The 15356-nt window shown below is 30.9% G+C and overlaps 8 protein-coding genes across 8 annotated transcripts; 4 read left to right on the top strand and 4 right to left on the bottom strand.

Annotated features, from left to right (window-relative positions):
• Positions 1-362: 362 nt before the first annotated feature.
• THO1 (Tho1p) lies at positions 363-1067 on the bottom strand (the record flags this gene model as incomplete). Its single annotated transcript, XM_064861804.1, has 1 exon — positions 363-1067. One exon carries the CDS (start codon positions 1065-1067, stop codon positions 363-365), a length of 705 nt encoding a protein of 234 aa, XP_064716759.1.
• A 1013-nt stretch (positions 1068-2080) lies between these two features.
• On the top strand, positions 2081-2851 carry GPP2 (glycerol-1-phosphatase HOR2; the record flags this gene model as incomplete). The annotated part of the gene is made up of 1 exon (XM_064861803.1): positions 2081-2851. One exon carries the CDS (start codon positions 2081-2083, stop codon positions 2849-2851), a length of 771 nt encoding a protein of 256 aa, XP_064716758.1.
• A 614-nt stretch (positions 2852-3465) lies between these two features.
• Positions 3466-4791, top strand: CEM1 (fatty acid synthase CEM1; the record flags this gene model as incomplete). The annotated part of the gene is made up of 1 exon (XM_064861802.1): positions 3466-4791. One exon carries the CDS (start codon positions 3466-3468, stop codon positions 4789-4791), a length of 1326 nt encoding a protein of 441 aa, XP_064716757.1.
• Positions 4792-5244: 453 nt separating this feature from the next.
• Positions 5245-6825, bottom strand: PWA37_005357 (cytosine permease; the record flags this gene model as incomplete). Its single annotated transcript, XM_064861801.1, has 1 exon — positions 5245-6825. One exon carries the CDS (start codon positions 6823-6825, stop codon positions 5245-5247), a length of 1581 nt encoding a protein of 526 aa, XP_064716756.1.
• A 1653-nt stretch (positions 6826-8478) lies between these two features.
• PCL6 (Pcl6p) lies at positions 8479-9654 on the bottom strand (the record flags this gene model as incomplete). The annotated part of the gene is made up of 1 exon (XM_064861800.1): positions 8479-9654. One exon carries the CDS (start codon positions 9652-9654, stop codon positions 8479-8481), a length of 1176 nt encoding a protein of 391 aa, XP_064716755.1.
• Positions 9655-10375: 721 nt separating this feature from the next.
• On the bottom strand, positions 10376-10753 carry PET117 (Pet117p; the record flags this gene model as incomplete). The annotated part of the gene is made up of 1 exon (XM_064861799.1): positions 10376-10753. The coding sequence occupies one exon, from the start codon at positions 10751-10753 to the stop codon at positions 10376-10378; it is 378 nt and encodes a 125-aa protein (XP_064716754.1).
• A 493-nt stretch (positions 10754-11246) lies between these two features.
• Positions 11247-11633, top strand: HMF1 (putative isoleucine biosynthesis protein HMF1; the record flags this gene model as incomplete). Its single annotated transcript, XM_064861798.1, has 1 exon — positions 11247-11633. The coding sequence occupies one exon, from the start codon at positions 11247-11249 to the stop codon at positions 11631-11633; it is 387 nt and encodes a 128-aa protein (XP_064716753.1).
• Positions 11634-12718: 1085 nt separating this feature from the next.
• On the top strand, positions 12719-13496 carry RPL34A (60S ribosomal protein eL34 RPL34A; the record flags this gene model as incomplete). Its single annotated transcript, XM_064861797.1, has 2 exons — positions 12719-12755; positions 13150-13496. 2 exons carry the CDS (start codon positions 12719-12721, stop codon positions 13494-13496), a joined length of 384 nt encoding a protein of 127 aa, XP_064716752.1.
• Positions 13497-15356: the final 1860 nt, after the last annotated feature.

The raw sequence follows: 15356 nt of genomic DNA, 5'->3' as shown, positions 1-15356 counted from the left end.
TTTTTCTGGTTTCTTTCACTTTATTTATCTCCTTTCATCCATTTATCAAATTGCATAGGCATCTTGCATTAATTTTCTTTTGCCACCTACCCACTATATATACGTGGCTTACATATTTATCCGCTAATTTATTATATATATAATAAACATTAAATATTATATTCGTCAATATCGTTATCCAATGTGTGTTTTATACTTCCTTTGTGCATCTTTTTGTTGTTTCTATGGTACTTAGATGCAATGAATATCTAATATCCTAGTAATATTATTCAGTATAGTTAATATTAGACAAAGGAAAAATCGTATATACATATACACAAATATATATATAAGAGTGAATATTATAATATATATTTTATTATTTAGAATCTTCTACCATTCCCACTACCACCACGTCTTCTATTATTGTTATTTACAGATCCGCCCTTTCTTACTCTGTATCTACCCATTCTATTATTACTGTTAGTACTATTATGAGTTCTATTCTTTCTTTTGTTCAAAGGTGGTTGTCTATTCTTTGGTTTAGGTTGTGGTTTTACTAGACCCAATTCAACGGCTAATGGATTTTGTAAATCCAAACCGAATTTTTCAATACGATTAATTGATTTATTTATTTCATCAATAACTGATTGTTCAGCGCCAAATTTACTAGCACGATGCAGTTTCTTATTTAGGTGGTCTAATGCCAGCTTTTTCATTTCTTCTGGACTTGGTAATGACTTAGGCTCATCCTTCTTTGTTTCTTCACTAGTTGTTGCTTCACCATTATCTCTATCTATGTTCTTTTCGGTCACAGCACCTGAGATGTTGGTGGATGAGGTCTCGGTTGTAGTTAGTCTTGTTGTCATTTCAGTATCTGCAGAGTTGATTGCTGCTGTTTCAGTTCCTTCTGCATTACTTGTTTCAATAACAGGTTGTTCAGAGGATGTTTTTAGTTGCTCTTTGACCTCTTTGTCGTTATTTATGAGTCTATTAATCAAATCCTCTTTTACTCCATCACTTGGTAAATTTCTTTCCACTAAAAGTTGCTTCAATTCTGAATCGGCTAAATTCTTATAATCTGTCATTATATATTTTATATTATTATTATTATTTTAGTTAGTTATATTTCAAATTTTTTATATTTTTTTTTCTTGTCTTTATTTTGCCCTCCTTTCTAAATTACCAATGACAAAATGTAAAGAGGTTAAAATTTCGTATTGAAACAGTTCTATTAAGAATTCTTTTTTGTTATTATTTATTTATTCTTTTATTTTTTTTTTAGTTATACTTTTCATTCCAAAGGACACCTATCAATCTCTATACTAATCTTTAACCATCTGCTATCAGCCTTGTTAAACATTTCCATATCTACTGCTCCCTGCAGAAGGATCCTGATATTAGAGAAATAAACAAAAAACAACGACACCAAAAGTTTCGTATGTAGCGATGGTTCTTGGCAATTTCACAAGAAAAGAAAAGAAAAAAAACAAAAAAGAGCACGTGGTATACACGTGGTGTTTTTCAATGAGAGGAGGGTAACATATTATTTAGCTTTTTTTATTTGTTTATATTTTTGGATTTTTCACATTTCCCTTTTGGGACAGACGGTTGCTCCTCCACCGGAGTTTCCCCTTTGGAACATTTGTGTCAGTCAAGGAATTTTTTTTTTGTTTTTTTCTTTTTAGATTGTTTACTTTTTTGTTTTCATTTCTTATTTATTTGCCTCCCATTGTTTTTCTGACCACATTTACTTTCCTGCTTTCACAAAAAAGAAACAAAACTATGAAATTTTAAATCCCTCGAGCCCAAGAACCTTAGATATCGTGAATCTTGTACTACACTCTATTACCAGTGATTGTCATTATATTCTCAATGACTAAATTGACAGTTCATAGGCATGATAGGCGAAATTATCATTATATATAAACAGATATATGAATACGTCTGTATATTTACATATTTGTTCCCGACATCTTGTTAATGCCCCGTGATTCTACTGCGTTCTTTAGCAAGTGTGATCAACTCTCTTTTTGAGTGTAAAGTGTAATTCTCAGTAACACAACTATTCGTATACAACACATAAATATAAATAAGTACCATGACCAGAGCCAATGAAATGCCTTTAACAACTAAGCCATTATCTTTAAAAGTCAATGCCTGTTTGTTTGATGTCGATGGTACTATAATCATCTCTCAACCAGCCATTGCTGCTATGTGGAGAGACTTCGGTAAAGATAAACCATACTTCGATGCTGAACACGTCATTCAGATTTCTCACGGTTGGAGAACCTACGATGCTATCGCCAAGTTTGCTCCTGATTTCGCTAATGAAGAATACGTAGAAAAATTAGAAGGTGAAATCCCAGAAAAATATGGCCAATACTCTATTGAAGTCCCAGGTGCAGTCAAACTTTGTAACGATTTAAACAAATTACCAAAGGAAAAATGGGCTGTTGCCACTTCAGGTACCCGTACCATGGCTACCAAATGGTTCGATTTCTTGGGTATCAAAAGACCAACATATTTCATAACTGCTTCTGATGTTAAAAATGGTAAACCTCATCCAGAACCATATTTAAAGGGCAGAAACGGTCTTGGTTTCCCAATCAACGAAAAGGATCCATCTAAGTCTAAAGTTGTTGTCTTCGAAGATGCCCCAGCCGGTATCGAGGCAGGTAAGGCCGCTGGCTGCAAAATCATTGGTATTGCTACGACCTTTGATTTAGAATTTTTGAAAGAGAAGGGCTGTGATATAATTGTTAAGGATCACAGATCTATAAGAGTAGGCGGTTACGATGCTGAAAAAGATGAAGTTGAATTAATTTTTGATGATTACTTATATGCCAAGGGTGACTTATTAGAATGGTAAATGATAATAATAAGAAAAAAAAAATCAAGATACTTTATGATATTATAATAACTAAACAAATAAAATAGATGCCATGACTTCATATTTTTATTACTACTACGATTATGATTATTATGTTAGATAGATAACTGTATACTCACAATTATATGCAAATGTACTTATAATTTTTTATAGAGATATGTTATGTGACAGGTCCTAGTTATGTTCTGCATTTTGTAAAACTATTGTAACGACCTTGGAGCTTCGAGTCGTCATAATATGTATATACATATATGTATATATATGTATATATATATATTTATATACGTGCATGTATTACTGTCAGTAATTTATTTTTTTTCTTCAACTTTTCATTTTTGACGTAAATGACGGAATCTGAGACTAATTAAATCATCAATATCACCGAATTATCACTTATGTCGTTAAAATATAGGTTAGTTGAAAGAAAAAAAAAAAAAGAAATAGACAATAAAGTGACAAAGAATTCCTTACTTTAGTATCGTCTACTTCTCTTTGCTTTCCTTTCCTTACTTCATATTTTGTTTTTCTAGTCCCCAATTAATTACATATACAACTACACATACATATATATTATTTTTATCATTTTCCAGCCCATGTCTAGAAAAGTTGTTGTCACTGGTTTATCATGTATCACCCCATTAGGGAACTCTGTAAAAGAATCGTGGTCAAATCTGTTAAACTCTGTGTCTGGACTTGTACCCATAGCCTCATTACCGAATTATAAAACTTCCTATCAACCATTTCAAAATTCTATTCCTCCACAACTGCATGTTGGTGCTATAGATATCAACAAATCAACTGATTTCACATATCTATCAAAGAACTTATTTTCACCACAAGATAATAGAAGAATGACCCCCCTAATTAAAAACTCAATTTTATCCACACATATGGCGTTGCAATCTGCTAATCTATTATCAAACATGAATGTTGACCAAACCAAGAATGATTTAGATAGAATCTCTATCACTATAGGGATGGGACTTCCGCCAGTAAACGAGATTGTCCAGGAAACACTATCTTTTTATAATAAGGGTAAAAAAATATCTCCAATGATTATCCCACAGATACTTCCCAGCATGATAGCAAGTGCCATCTCCATCAAATACGGAATTAGGGGTCCTACACAAGTTCTGTCCTCTGCTTGTTCTACTGGGAATAATGCTATTATAGATGGTTTAAATATGATTCAAAATGATCTTGTAGATATTGCAATCGTAGGAGCTTCTGAGGCCTCCTTGCATCCATTAACGTTGGCCGGATTCAACAAACTAAAATCTTTGTCTATTGATGGTGTTTCAAGACCATTTGATACTAAAAGAGATGGATTTATTATGAGTGAAGGTTATGGTACCATAATTTTGGAAGATTATGAACATGCAATGAGAAGAAATGCTAATATTTGGGCTACGGTAGAGAATTTTGGCATTGCTAGTGATGCACTACATATGACCATGCCAAGACAGGATTCACAGGGAGTGTTAAAAGCAATGTATTCTTGTTTACAAAGATCAAATGTGAAGATTCATGAATTAGATTTTATTAATGCACATGCCACGTCCACACTTGTTGGTGACCAGGCAGAATTAAATGGAATCAATAAATTATTAGAACTGAATAAAATAGATCGTGAACATCCCCTATATATAACAAGTAATAAAGGTGCTATGGGTCATCTATTAGGCGCAGCAGGGTTAGTTGAATCAATCTTCACTATATTGTCGCTAAGGGAGCGAGTTATACCTCACACTTTAAATTTGGTTGAACCAATACCCTATAGTGCCAATGATGAGATACATAACAATAACATACAATTGGTTAAAGATGAGCCAATACATCTACCATCTTTAAAGTATGGGCTTTGTAATAGTTTTGGATTTGGCGGTATTAATACATCGATATTATATAGTAATATATAAAGCAATGGATAACAAAATATGTACATATACTTATTTATATGTATATATATAGGATTTTTTTTTTAAACTAGTAGTATACGGGCAAGCCTTCTTTTCTTCTCATTTACAACTCCTGTTAAAATTAATATGTTATATACATTCTGTCCATGGATTATATATATACTCTATCTATCTGTGTTCAATGCAACAGAAAGTTATCATGGGACAACTATAATATGCAGAATAAAATAGTATTATATACTTATGTTTGATATTGTAAAGACAAACTATTTAGATTCGAATAATATTTTGCAAAAATCAATGAGGCCCTCTATTATAAATTGAAATAATAAATGTAACGAATATGAAGAGATTAAAATTGCAAACTGGACATGAACCATGAAAATAAATATAGTGCATGTATCCTACTAGCATTTTCTTTTTTTAATGTTAGTTTTTTTTGTAGGTTTTTGCTTAACGGCCAAAATACTTTATTTCCAGTGGTCTTAATAATATATATACAATGAATGACCATGAAGCGCCCAACTCGAACCCAATATCACCACCATATTCCCCAATCGACCTACCAATTTCACCAACCCAATAGGTTTGATCCATACCCAGAGCAACACCAACTGCACCAACTATTAATGCACTAGTTCCCGCAATACCAATTGGTAATCGATCCCAATTATCCCAATCTTCCACAACGTAAGCGCTAAAACTTTTTTTAAAGACAAAATGTTCAGTCAACGCAATTGAAATATAAATAGACAGATAGTAACTTATAGAGTCCATGAAATATTCCATAAATGTAGCGAAATAGTAACATGCAGGTATGGATATTCCTAATGCTGCTGCATTACCAGCAATTGTCCATATGATTCTTGGAATTTTGGCTAATGGACTCCATATGGATTGTGCAGACATGGCTACAGTATACATATTTGGAACATTGTTTGACACAGTAGACATGGCAAGAATCACACAACAAAATTGACCAAACCCATGTAATGATTTTGGAACTAAAATTGCATATGTTAATCCACCCATGCCATTAGAATTGTAATATTGAGCCCACTCAGGATCATTCACTGCACCCATAGCCGATGCAGCACCTAAAATCATACAAAAGAATAATGGAAAAGATAGGCCGCCTATTAAGGAAAAGAAAATTTTAAATCTGTTTGTAGATTTTGGCATATAGACTGTATAATCTGATGCATATGTAGTCCAGCCTGCAGCAAACCCAAAAACTGTGGACCCAAATGATAACACATTGCCTGCTGTAGTGGGACCAGATCCCCAATCCCCGTTTGTAAAATTACCAGATTTTTTCAATCTAGCAATTACAACCAAAAAAACTACAAAGTTTGGAATCCACGAATATCTATTATATGAATGAATAACATTAATACCAAAAAAAGTTACCAATAATGTAGCACCAATAATGACTAAACAACCAGCCCACAAAGGCAAATTGTTACCATTTTGATTGACCATATTTAGTAATTGTGAAGATGCTACAGTATTAACGATCCCCCACCCAACACAAGCTATAGTATTAATCAAAGCAAATATTCTTGCGGTAATATTACCTATTAGATATCTTGATAAAGTCATTTGTCTCAACCCTAACTGGACACCAAACAGAGAAAAAAATGCAACAGGTAGAAGGCCTAAGATACTGAAGAAGATGATAACTAATACAGAAGTGCCAAAATTCAGATGAAACACTAAAGGACCTAGTCCACCGATTGCGTATGCAGGTAAAACCATATTCGCAGAAAACCACATTAAAGCAGCAGTTAATAAAGAATCATCTGTCTGCTCTTCTTCAGTGATTGGCTCAATACCTTTAGTCTCAGCACCAGAGTTGATGAAAATAGTATTAAACCACGACAGTTTGGTCTCTACAACTTCATCTGATATATGAGAGTCTGTTTCCACATAGACAGCATCATTCTCTATATTTTTCCTTTCTTTCCACCCATTTAAAGACTCCAGTTCGTAAATATTATTATCAATTTTACTAGACTGTTCTTCTGCGTACATTCTATTAAATACTAATTCACACTTTTCATAAAACTATCGAACTAAAGAATCATATATCAGCAAAGAAAAAAAAAGGCAAATATTTTATCTAGCGTAAAAAAAACTAACTGTTGACCCTGCAAATATTCTTAGTACTATTATTATTGTTATTAGTTAAGATGTAGAAGTATCTCTAATCAAGATACAAAGAGACAAGATCTCTACATACAATCACCATGAAATTGTCAATATTTATTTCATGTCATCTAATCTTATTTAATTTTTTTTTCTTGCTTTACTCAAATACACCAGAACTCACCTACGTGGGGAGAAATTTCTATTGTTCAAAGTGACTCTGTCAAAAATCTAGTAACCAAAATAACTGAACTTGAAATTTTATTAAGTAGTATCGAAAAATAAATAAAAAAGAAGGGAAAAATTAAAAAGAAATATGGTTAAACACACTAATTAAAATGTCGTGTTAACCAGAGTCCATCTCCTTCCATCGTGCAGCGTATCAAATTTCACAAAATATATTATGGTGTAATATAAATCTTCCATCTAATTTAAAATTAATTTCGATACCAAAAACCCGCAATATCAATATTATTTATGGTAATCTATTTTCTTTTCTTTTCTTTTTTTTTTCTCTTTTTTTTCCTACGTAATCATCAATTTTCTGTACGGAACAAAATTTAATCGGAAAGTAAAAAGTGGAAAAAAAAAAGCCTCGAGCCTAAATTGTTGGAGAAATTGTGCCCTTTGGGGAACAAGGGAAAATTACTAACAAAATGAATAACGAAAAATAGTTATAGAGGGAATTATAGAACTGTACTGACGTGACAATATTTTAGAATATACCCATATCAAAATAGCTTACTATGAAGGTGAGGTGGAGTGTTTTGACAATTAAATTAAAAAACATCTTCCTTCCATCAGTAGAGAAGAAGGAGAATAGACCACACTTTATTTTGTTATAAGTGATGCCTAGTAAAAAGAACGACCAATTTTTCCACTAATTGGTAAAAAAGATTGTCACTATATGCAGTGATTGTGCATTCAAAAAGACCCGTTATGTTTGAATAAAGGTCATCACCCTTCTTAAATGTATGTCAGGTAAACACTTGTCTATTAAATGTCTAGTAATTATATATGCTAAGTTGATCAGTCTTGTTAGGTTTCAAATAATCAACCGATGAAAAGAAACCGTTCATGAAATCATGAAATACTTACAAGTAATAAATTATTAAGTTAGACAAGTTTTGTACATGTGCATGTATATATAGATCGTATTTAAAGAACAGAAGTTTTGCTTATCTGATATGACTAACTAATTCATTTTCATAAATATAGTTTTTGAGTAGTTAACAGAAGATTTTTTTAAATATAATAAATCAGTCGAAAAAACAATAGAAAATTCATTATAAACATATTATTTGCTGCTTGACTCTGTTTGACTCTTCCAGTAAGATTATGTTATTTTTTGGTATAACTTGGTATAGCATCCTTAAAAGTGGTTAATTCTATTAAAAAGAAAACTGTACACTATACCATATGCTACTCCTGATAACATCCTCTTTAAGTTTGGCTTTTGCAATGCACTTTGTGTCTTTTATTATGGCAATAAGCAGTGTGCATATTAGTGCGTATGCATATATTTTTACAATTGAATATTTATACACCAACTAAACTATTCCAGAATCTATACAGTAATGTAGCATATCTTTCAAACTCTTCTATGGATATTAGTAGGTTAAAGTCACACAAAATTAAGAACTGGACCTCTAAATAATTCATTTCTTTTAACGATATACCACCAACTTTTGAATATCTTGAGTTGCTATAGAAAAAATCACTTGAAAATTTAGTACTCACTGTTACTGCGGTTATAATTAGTCTATGAATATTAAATGAGTGCATTACAAATACTTGTGAATTATTACTTTCAGTTTTATTCATTTTGTCTGTCATTGATCCCTCTTTTCCGTTATTTGCACTATCTGTGTCATTTCGATGATATGAAGGTTTAGACAGGTTGTTACATTTTTTTGATATTCTATCGAAATATATTAATAAAGATAGATATACATCATTTGTTATGGGACAATATTTTTGTATTCTATGGAAATATTGTTCTAAGCTGATTTGTGGTATATGTTTACCTCTGAAACTTAATGCTGCATTATAACAACTACGATAATAGTCATCTAAAGGTGTATCGTCAGGTGATCTCTTTAAGGGTTCATAGCTATGGTGTAATCCAGCTAGATTGTCATTCGATTGAATAATTTTTTCTAGTAATGCTGTGACCATTTGAATTAATACCTCTGTCGGTAAATTAATAATATTATTTATTTGTGACATGGAAACTGTTGCAGCTTGTTCATTTTCATTAATCTCATCATTATAATCATAATCCTGCTTTATTGTACTTTTTTCTTCATCATTTTTAATACCGCATTGTCTATGGGCTAATGGAGATTGACGTCTTTCAATTGATATAGTGTTTCCCTGTATACCATGACTGATAGATATATTCCTGCTTGAGGCATACGAAGATGGAGAACTACTCATAGTATCCTCTGTAGCTTGTTTGGTAATGATAATAGAGGTATCCCCCTCTAAAGCTTCTCTTCCGAGTGAAATACAATTAGTGTATTGTTCTAAATCTGCATCTACTTGCCTCACAACTGTATCTGCCGTCTTTGACAGCTCTGCTTCATTTTGAAGATCTTCCTGACTAAAAGAATTGCTTTCACTTGATCCAATACTGTTGGTATTATTATTATCTAGATATATGCCATTTTTGCCCGTTAAATCTGTAAAGCTATCAGATTCTGCTTCTACCATACTAATGAATTTTTTTTATATCTTTTCTTAATGCCGTCTCTTCTTTCTTACTTCTTTCGTTTATTATTTGTCCCTGCAGGTATATTATAGTATACACAAGTTTAGGATAGTTTTTTTCTATATGACTGTCTCTAGTTTGTTTAGGCATTATAACATGTCTTCTACTTCCTTCTTTTATTTTGCATAGTTTGATATTTCTTATTATTTATTATTTATTACTTATTATTATTTTTTTTTTAGAAAAAGTAGTTTATTTATGAATTCTCGACAGATTTAGTAAAGATGAAAAAAGGACTGGAAAAAACAATTGAATAAAACTTAATGCTAACGCTATTTTGTCACATTTCTTAAATGAGAACTACAAAGTAAACAACTTATATATCGTGAGAAAAGTTCTTTGTATTTCGGTTGTATGATCTTTAACGATGTGATAGTTTCAGATATCAATTTTTAGAACTAATTAATGATCAAAGACAATACAATGAATATTTACATAGGTCAGATGAGCTCTGGTTATCATTGTGAATTATTATTTATTGTTACATAATATATATAATCAATATAAATTTTTATTTTATTCAAAATCCTTGTTTTCTAACCAGCCTAAAAAAAAAAAAGAAATAGGTAAAGATATTAATGAAATTTCTATATACATGCAATATGTTTGAGGATGTTCCAGAATGAATAAAGACAAAAAGTAATAACCAGTTTAAATAACATCTTAGCTGGTTTTACCATTACTTTGAACAAGTTCACCATCTTTTGTTACAATTTCACCTGTTAGTGGTTGCATTTTTTCATATTTCTGTCTTAATTGTTGTTGTAATTCATGATCACTTCTATTAAAATTTCTCTTCTTTTCCTTTTCTTCAGGTGATAATCCATTAGTAGGTGGTTTCATTGCACTCGTATTTTCCGTTGATTGCCTAGCTTTTTCCTCAGTTTCTTTTTTCTTCTTTTCTGCTATACGTTTGGCATCTTTAATAGGTCCCTGATGTAGTGTGTCTCTTTCCAATTCTTGAACATAATGAACCCCAATGATTGAAGTTAATGTAAAAAGGCAAGTTAAACCAAACGTAATCTTGCTTGCTCTGCTCATTGTTTCAAGTTTATTTTATGATGATAATCCCTATATATATATATAAAAGAAGATAAGTTGTTTCTTTAATCTTATTAGTTTTTGCCTGCTATAATGAGCTTGATGATATGCTAAGGAAGATTTGGCCCTTTCTTTCTTTATATCCTTGTCTGCCTAAGATACGTAATTCCTCTATTTTTGAATATTTATTCTAGAAGTTACTTGTATTATCTCGAAGGTTACTATTGTATCCTCTTATCAATACTAGAACTTTTTCAGTCTTCCTTATTTTCGCTTTTATTTATTTTTAAATTTACTCAAGATCTTCTGTATATGAGGAATATGTTAAAAAACAAACTATTTTAAGGGCAAGACAGAAGGTGTTTTAAAAAAAAGAACATTATCATGACAGAATTATGTACAAACGTAAGGGTCTTTTTAAATTAGAATGACAAGCAGAACATACTAAAAAGATCTTAACTAATTACTCCTAGATATAAGCCAATCAGAGATTATGGTTACATTAACTCCAATCAATGCACCAGGCGCACCTTCTCCAGCTGCTTCCTATTCTCATGCTATGAAAGCTGGTAATTTTATTTATCTATCTGGCCAAATTGCTTTAACCCCAGACAATAAATTGTTAAAGGGTTCTATTGCAGAACAAGCAGAACAAGTGATTCAAAATATTAAAACAGTTCTGGCAGCAAGCAATTCGTCTTTAGAAAGAATTGTAAAAGTTAACATTTTCTTGGCTGACATTAACAATTTTGCAGAATTCAATAAAGTTTATGCTAAATACTTCAGCGAGCATAAACCAGCTAGATCTTGTGTTGCTGTTGCTGCCTTACCACTAGGTGCTGATTTAGAAATTGAAGTTGTTGCCGTAGAAAATGAATAAGAAACTAGTTTAACAGTTGTTTTTACATTCTTTTATATAATATATATATATGTAGAGACAAATACATGGGTATATTGTTAGATAGTTCTCAATACGAAGTTTTCTACTCTCTTATATAAAAGCATATATTTACAAGATAGACTATTCCCAGTGGTTTTCATAGTAAGTATGGTTAAGTCATATGTTCTGTATGAAAGTTAATTTCTAGATGCATAGCATTATAGATTCATAAAATCTATGGGTGATAAGATTTCATGAAGCCAGCATCGGTGTGTAAGAAATTAAATAAGAATACCTTAGCGCCGGATGATCTTGCAAAAGCAAGAGAATTAAATATATAGAAATCGATTTTCTCAATCATAACTTTTTATAAAACACTAAAGTCTGACTGTTTTATGATATACACCCATGCATCATAAGTATTGACTTCATATATATAGAATTTTTTATATTATTTCCTAAATAGGTAAATTCTACTTTGGAAAAACATTACCAAACAATGTTTGCTGTTTTCTTTTAATCTTAGCGACGCAGTTTCATTTTTGTTTTTCTTTGTAATGTGGAGGGGGGGATCCAAAGAAACAAGTGGAAATGAATTTGGAAGAATCGGTTCACTTTAGTAGCATTTTCCTTTCAAATGGACAAACACAGAGACCACCCATCACCACCATCATTTCACATCTTCGAGTAGGCTACCGATAGAGAGAGTCAGTAATTTTGCCCATTCTTGGAGGACCATGGGAACAGCAAACAGGTTGTAGACGTTACTGTAAGATGATAGTCGGTGTTTGCTCAGCCCAACAATCAGCACTGCATTACGGAAGGTGCAGTGTTTCCTTGTCTAGACGTGATCGAAATCCAAGGAATTGTATGTGGCAGTCCCCCTACGACTTTGTTCTTGTGTATTGGAATGAGGAAGCAGCATAGTAACTTCAAGCTCCTAAAGTGGTATTGAAATATTATCAATTTTATGTAGCGTAGTGATGCTGTATATAGGAAATTAGTATGTAAGTGATGCCATACAAAAGTGTTTCTTTTATTTCTTGAAGTAGGTTCGACAACCATAAGAAAATCAACCGTAAACAATGGCTCAACGTGTTACCTTCAGAAGAAGAAATCCATGTATGTACAAGAACGCAAAAATAATAAATTATTGAGGTTTTAATGTTGGACGAATGTAATGATGTGATAGAGCGAAATAAGAACGATTAGAAAAATGAGAATAGAAGAGTGGTAGGGGTTAATTTGTGAGACTTCATATATCATGACTTTAACAATATACGCATATTGATGGAGTTTTTAGATGTAACTATGAAGAGGCAAAGATAATTAAATTGAAGTCTCTCAATTGATTATTCGTTTTCAATATTATTAAATTACCTTCTATAATCTGTGGGATATTAATACTAACAAATTAGTTTTTATACGGTTGGATATATATATTCCTCTTTCAATGCTATGAGATGTTATGGCTTCCAATCACAAGTATATTTTACATTGTTTCATTTTTGATTAGACAACACCCGTTCCAACAAGATCAAGGTTGTTAAGACCCCAGGTGGTGTCTTACGTGCTCAACATGTTAAGAAGTTAGCCTCCAGACCAAAATGTGGTGACTGTGGTGTTGCTTTAGCAGGTGTTTCTGCCTTGAGACCAAGAGAATACGCTTCTGTTTCTAAGACACAAAAGACTGTTTCCAGAGCTTACGGTGGTTCCAGATGTGCTAACTGTGTTAAGGAAAGAATTGTCAGAGCTTTCTTAATTGAAGAACAAAAGATTGTCAAGAAGGTTATCAAGGAACAAGCTGAAATCGCCAAGAAGGCCGAAAAGAAGGCTGACAAGAAGAAGAAGGGTAAGAAATAAACAACTTACGGAAGTAAATAAATAACTAAAAAATATTTAATTACCATATATTATTATTTCTATATCTTTTTCTTTATTCTAAATAGTCACATTCATATAAACTTTTAAATTATCCTGTAGCATGTTTTAATAAGCTAGTGATGCTGGTATCTTGTATAGCGGTAGTTAACATCTTCGGATATACAATTCCAAAATGTTAGTAAAACATGTTACAGATGTAATTTTGTGTTTAACCAAGGTGTCTTATATTAATGTCAGTAATCTAATATAGTAACCGTATATTTACAATGTAATTAAATAAGAGTATAGAGTAAACTATAATATATATATAGGAATAATTGCGATTGCTCTAACTCAGATAAACGGAAAGAAATGTGCATGCGAATATTCTTGATTCTTACAGTATTAATTATTATGTTCTTGTATAAAAAATATAAAAAAATTACCGTGAATTTAGTATAATAAAAATAGGTTAAAAGATATTTTCTTTATGAAGAAATAAAGTTTTTTTTCAACAAAGACTAGGTCAACAGTAAAAATGTACAGAAATAGAGAGTTTTTTCAATTTGACGTGTTGAAAATTCTATTTTTTATAATAATACAATTATTTTCTAAGAATAAAACAAGTATTTTGACTCTGTTTAAAACAGACTGAGTGAACATACCGAGAAAAAATAAAGGAGTCATAAAGAGTCAAGAAAGGTAAATAAAAAAAATATTTGATACGGTAATCTGACTAAGAATAGGTTTAAATCTTGTCTTACTAAATAAAAGATATTTGGGTTTTTGTGAATATTTATCATCCCAAAGTTATTTGAAAGGTAAGAAAGTAGAGGTTAAATCGCAATTAAAATAAAACATAACTAAGAATGAATGTTTTTAGATATTATAGTACATCAACTGTCGTAGTGCTTTTTTAAATGTCACAAAATAATTTACTATAATGACTGCGTAAAAAGATACAGAGAACACAAAATAAAAAGGAATATACTATGTATTATATGTGTCTTTCAAGAATCTAATAGTATTATGTAATGTACTGATTGGAGTTTTCTTTGCTTTTTCTTTATATATATTCAATAACGTCAATCGAAAACATTTAGCATAAAAGACATTTAAAAAATTGAAAATTACTGTCATTAAATATTAGTAAATATAAACGGTTTCATAAAGTACTCAGAAAAAAAATTACTGTAAACAAACATACATATGATTAGTTTGTTTATGTAAACAAAGATAAATAAAATATTTCATGAAAATTTAATATCGTATGGTATGACTAAAAAGAAAACGATATAGAAGTATCTTAGGAAAGGAAAATATATAAAAAGAAGAAATCTTTAAGAAATTAGACATTTAGCGAGCACGTATATAGATGATCAAAATATATGCATTAATAATCTCCGTTTTTTCATCATCAAATGTCGCATTAGATTTATTCACTTAAAATTGTCAAAAAAGAAATATTGGATAATTTTAGTTGGTAGATTGTACTACCCAAAATAAGGATTAAAAAGTTTTTTTTTCATTTTAAAATAGAATAAGGATAAGCAAAACAATTTAAGATAGATAATGTGTTTTGAAATTTTGATATAATAAGATAGACAATTGAATACAGATCTATATACTTCTAAGTAATATATTCCACACAAAAAAAATCAAAACCGAAGGGATAAATGACAATTCCGTTATGAGGATTTTTTTATTTATTTGACGGAAATGTAGTATCCGAAATATAAAAACTGGAAAATTCGCGTAACCAGCCTTCACGAAGAAATCATTTAATAATGTGGATATTAGGATTCAAAAAACAAAAGGAGTCAAATATTTCTTTTTTTTTTTTTTAGAAAAGATAAAATT

This window comes from Arxiozyma heterogenica (assembly GCF_036370985.1).
Source record: "Arxiozyma heterogenica strain weizmannii chromosome Unknown scaffold_9, whole genome shotgun sequence".
NCBI lineage: Eukaryota > Fungi > Ascomycota > Saccharomycetes > Saccharomycetales > Saccharomycetaceae > Arxiozyma > Arxiozyma heterogenica.
Note: the sequence above shows the minus strand (reverse complement) of the source record. Positions and strands in the feature narration are given on the sequence as shown.